General features: G+C 33.0%; 1 protein-coding gene across 1 annotated transcript in view; it reads right to left on the minus strand.

Moving 5' to 3' along the window:
* Window positions 1-278: 278 nt before the first annotated feature.
* LOC106872836 (alpha-latrocrustotoxin-Lt1a) overlaps window positions 279-4,399 on the minus strand; it is a 21,995-nt gene continuing 17,874 nt past the window's right edge. Inside the window, exon 3 of the mRNA XM_014919968.2 lies at window positions 279-4,343. Within this exon, the coding sequence (XP_014775454.1) occupies window positions 4,040-4,343 (304 nt within the window). The 3' untranslated portion in view covers window positions 279-4,039. The remainder of the gene's footprint in view (window positions 4,344-4,399) is intronic.

Here is a 4,399-nt window from a genome sequence, read left to right on the forward strand (position 1 = left end):
ATTCTAAAAATAAGCAATTACATCTTTCTTATCCTGAAGCTACAAAATAATATCAGATAAATTTTTTTGAAATGTGAACAAATAAGGATTACTTTTGACAAATTAATCTGAACACTAAAGGGTTAAATTTATAGAACCAGGTTCAATTTCAGAGAGAATGTTGAAAGTAAGGAAGAATTTTTGGGGTTGGATTTATTCAGTTGGTGTGTGTGAAACATAACAAATGGTGATTACTTTGAATTATGAAGGGAAGGTTTTTTATAATTTAACATATGAACTTTGTGAAATAGATTTTATTTCATAGAACCATGATCAATCTCATATAGTATTTTGAAAATAATGAAAATTTTTGGAAGGATTTACTTGGTAAAATAAGGATTTTTTTTTCATTCTTTCATTGTTGTCTGCAACAAAACAAAATATCTTATTAAATTAAGGTGGAAAGTTTTATTTTACAAATGATTTTTATATAAAATATGAAGTCTTTATATCCTAGAATCAGAGGGCAGTCTTGGGCAAGTTGGCATCAAAAGGGATACGGGTGTTTTTGACAATTAATAATATTGAATTTCATGGCAAGGAATTTATCAACAGAGATTCTTTGTTTTTTCAATCATATTTTTCCCAAAAAAACCTACTTAAACCACTGTAACCAGTCAAGCAAATAGCCACCAAATTGTGAGTTATATATGGTGAGATTTTAAATTCAAATGAACTGGCTGTGGTTTATCAGATTGGTAAATGGTAATCCAATAAGTTTGTAGATATAAAAAAAAAGAAAAAAAATTCAGTATACACAATTGAGGCAGTTTCAAATTAAATTAAAATAGCCATTTATGTATCAAACTAAATGTATATACACTGTCGATAAGGCCAGATACTGTAGTATTTGTCCTGAGATAGCATCTCTCAATAATTTTCAGAGATGAAAATTCGTCTCAGCATTTGGGGTCCATCTCAAATGACACGTTACTCACTGCCAGCTCTGTATGCTTGGACAAGAAGTCATTGCTTGCACCACTGAGAAAGCCCAAAAATGCATTCAACACTCTCGCTTGCTGTTACTGGGATGGATTGTTGTGTTTATTTTTTTTAAGAGATGTTATCTCAGGAAAAACACTGCAGCAAATCTTGCCTATCAAAGGTGTATATACATCAAGTATAACTTATAGATGACTAAAGAAAAACTTTTTGAAATAAGTTAATTTGCTATGAGGAATGAGAAATCTGCTTTTTGGGGCATTTGTCTTTCTTTAGCGTGAAAAAAAATATAAGAAAAAAAAATTTGAGACCAATATTGTGGGATTGTGGTGTGAGTAGATGCTGAAACAAATATTTGTAGAAAGAGTTTTGGAAAGACATTGATTTGGCATAAAGACAAAAAATAATGTTCGGTTCTCATGTTGTATAAATGCATTGGTAAAATTGGTAAAACATTCACAGACATTTGCAAAATATATATATATAACCTCTTTGTTACCATATTTCTATAGAAGTACTCTGCCTGTGTTTCAAATAATTTTGAAATGAAGAATTTAGTGAAATAACTTTGTTCTTATTAAAGTGCGGTTTGGAACATAAATTCACTTGATATTCAGATCATTATAAAATGAAGGAATTTGTACAATAGAACCAAGGACAATCTTCAGTGGGTTGGTATCAAAATGGTTGACCACTTTGTCACCATACTTCTGTAGAAATATTTTACATTGGTTTCAAATAATTTTGAAATGATGAATTTAATGAAATAACTTTGTTCTTACAAAACTGGTGTTTGGAACATAAATTAATTTGATATTCAGATCACTATAAAACAAGGAATTTATGTTATGGAAACAAGATGGTCTAGAGCAGGGGGGTCACCAAACTTTTTTCACAACGGGCCAGATAACTAAGACAATAACAAGCGCGGGCCACATATCCATTTTGTTCAATACAATACAGTGATTACACAAAAATAAAGACAACCGACATATTTATTTACTAAAAAGTTATCAAAGAAGGGAACATTAGCAATAAAATATATCATACCCTGTATGCACATATCCGAATCTCACAAACTAAGCAGCAAAAAATATTAGTGAAATTTGTGAAACTGGTGTTCAGTTTTTAAGATGTCATCAATATTTGCTTTGGAGTTGCTGCATTCAACCAAAAGAATTGCTTTCAAATGTTCATCAGTCAACTCCATTCGATGTGCTGACTTCATATACTTCATTTTTGAAAATGTTTGCTCACAGACATAAGTTGTTCCAAACACTGGTGCCATACTAAAGGCAAATTTCTTCAACTTCAGAAACTCATCATCAGATAAACAGCGACAAGATTTTACAAGTTTTCCTTCTCTATGCTTCTCTTTCAACAAATCATTTGCTTCCAAATCAATGAGCACCAACTGTAAGTTAACTGGCACGAGTGCTTGCTGATGTATAATGCAATGTGTAAACAGAGGGCCCAGGAGTTGAAGATCTTCCAACTTAGTCCTGATCTGCCCTACCAAACCCTTCCTCATTCTAGCCATGTTTTTTCCAATCCATCAACTGAAACAAACCAAAACTGATTCCACTCAAGGTTATAGTCTTGCAAAGCTTTCGGCATTTCCATGAAAATCTCTCCTGTAGTTCTTTTTTTGTGCATGCTGCAAACAGATGCCAACTTTTCTGTGATCTGGAAGTCCAAATTAATACCACGAATGAACACAAGAAGTTGTGACGTACCCGAGAGATCAGTAGACTCACCCAGTGCCAGAGAATACCAAAAGAAGTTCCTAGCTTTCTCGTGCATCTGTAGCACTATGTTCTCTCCAAGTTCCTCTGTTCTTGCTGAAAGGCTGATACTTCCAAAAAATCGGCTTTCTCAGGACACAAGTCATTCGCTGCTTCCATCAGACACTCTTTGATAAAGTTGCCATCAGTAAATGGCTTTCCTTGCTCTGCTATCTTATGCACTATTTTGTAGCTTGTACGAGTGACAAATTCATTTTCAGCAAACATTCTCATGAAGAAAATGTTTAAACACAGCAATGCAATTTCAAAGACAGTCGCTACAGAAATATACTCTCAAAGCAGGTACTTACACAAAAGGTACAGTGCGGTGGCGGTGGGCCAGATGAACTGACCTCATGGGCCATAGTTTGGTGACCCCTGGTCTTTTGAAAATAATGAAGAATTTTGAAAATACTTTTTTTCTTATTAAAGTGGTGTTTGGAACATAAATTAACATGAAGTCTTGATAGAAGGTTCTCAAAACAGGGAATTGGCATCATAGAACCAAAGGTTGTATGTAGAAGGTTAACCATTTTGTTATCATATTTCTGTTGAAATAGTCTGCCTAGAATTTAAGTAATTTTGAAAATAATGAAGAATTTGGTGAAATATAACATGAAATTTTGATGGCAGGTTTTAATTTAGACTATCTTGAAGGAAAAAGTTTTTATCATAGAACTCGGGGCAGTTTCAGTTGGGTTGGTGCCAAAAGGGTTGACCCTTTTGTTATTTCTGTTGAAACTCACTGCCTTTATTTGCATTAATTTCGAAAATAAAAAAAAAAAACTTTAGTAAAAGAATTCTGTCATTATGGAACCAATAACTGGAAAATAAATTAACATGAAATTTTGATGGAAGAATTTTGGATTATGTTAAAGCAAGAAGTTTGTCTGAAAGAACTAGATGGGTCTCAGGTGGGTTGGTGCCAAAAGGGTTAACCGTTTTGGTACTCTATTTCTGTTATAATATACTGCCATTGCTTCAATTCAAAATAATGAAGTATTTAATGAAATAACTTTTTCTCGATAATCTGGTGTTTGGAACATGAATTAACATGAAATTTCAATGGAAGGTATTAATTTAGGTCATTTATCACTTCAAAATTATAAACTTTGTAACATAAAACCATGAAGAATCTCAGGCAGAGTTGGTACCAAAAAAGGTTACTAATGAATTAATAATAATATAAATAAATAAAATGGAAAATTTTTTTTAAATAGTTTTTTTTCCTTCCATTTATTTATGCAGTTTTTGTGTGTTTTGTAAGAACTCTCCTAATCTGAATATGTTAAGAATCCTTTTAGTCTAGCTGGAATCGGTAGTTCTTTGACGCAACTCAAGATCTCTCGGTCACCACGAATCCCTAACAGATAGTTCCGAATATATTGACGACAGAGACAGGACAATGTCCAGGGGGAAGATCTCATGCTTTTCAACCATTCATGGAATTGTGATTGTTCTTCTGTTTTGCCTGGTAAATCAATCCAACCCTCTTGGTTTAGGTTCCAACCAGCTTGGACCAGAAAACGTGCAGCTTCAAAACAACCATTCCAGACAAGCCAACAAAGTGGAGAGTTTCTGTGGAAGAGAAAGAGAAACACAGATATATATATACATATATATATATATATATA

Source organism: Octopus bimaculoides, chromosome 27 (genome assembly GCF_001194135.2).
Source record: "Octopus bimaculoides isolate UCB-OBI-ISO-001 chromosome 27, ASM119413v2, whole genome shotgun sequence".
In the NCBI taxonomy this organism is placed as follows: domain Eukaryota; kingdom Metazoa; phylum Mollusca; class Cephalopoda; order Octopoda; family Octopodidae; genus Octopus; species Octopus bimaculoides.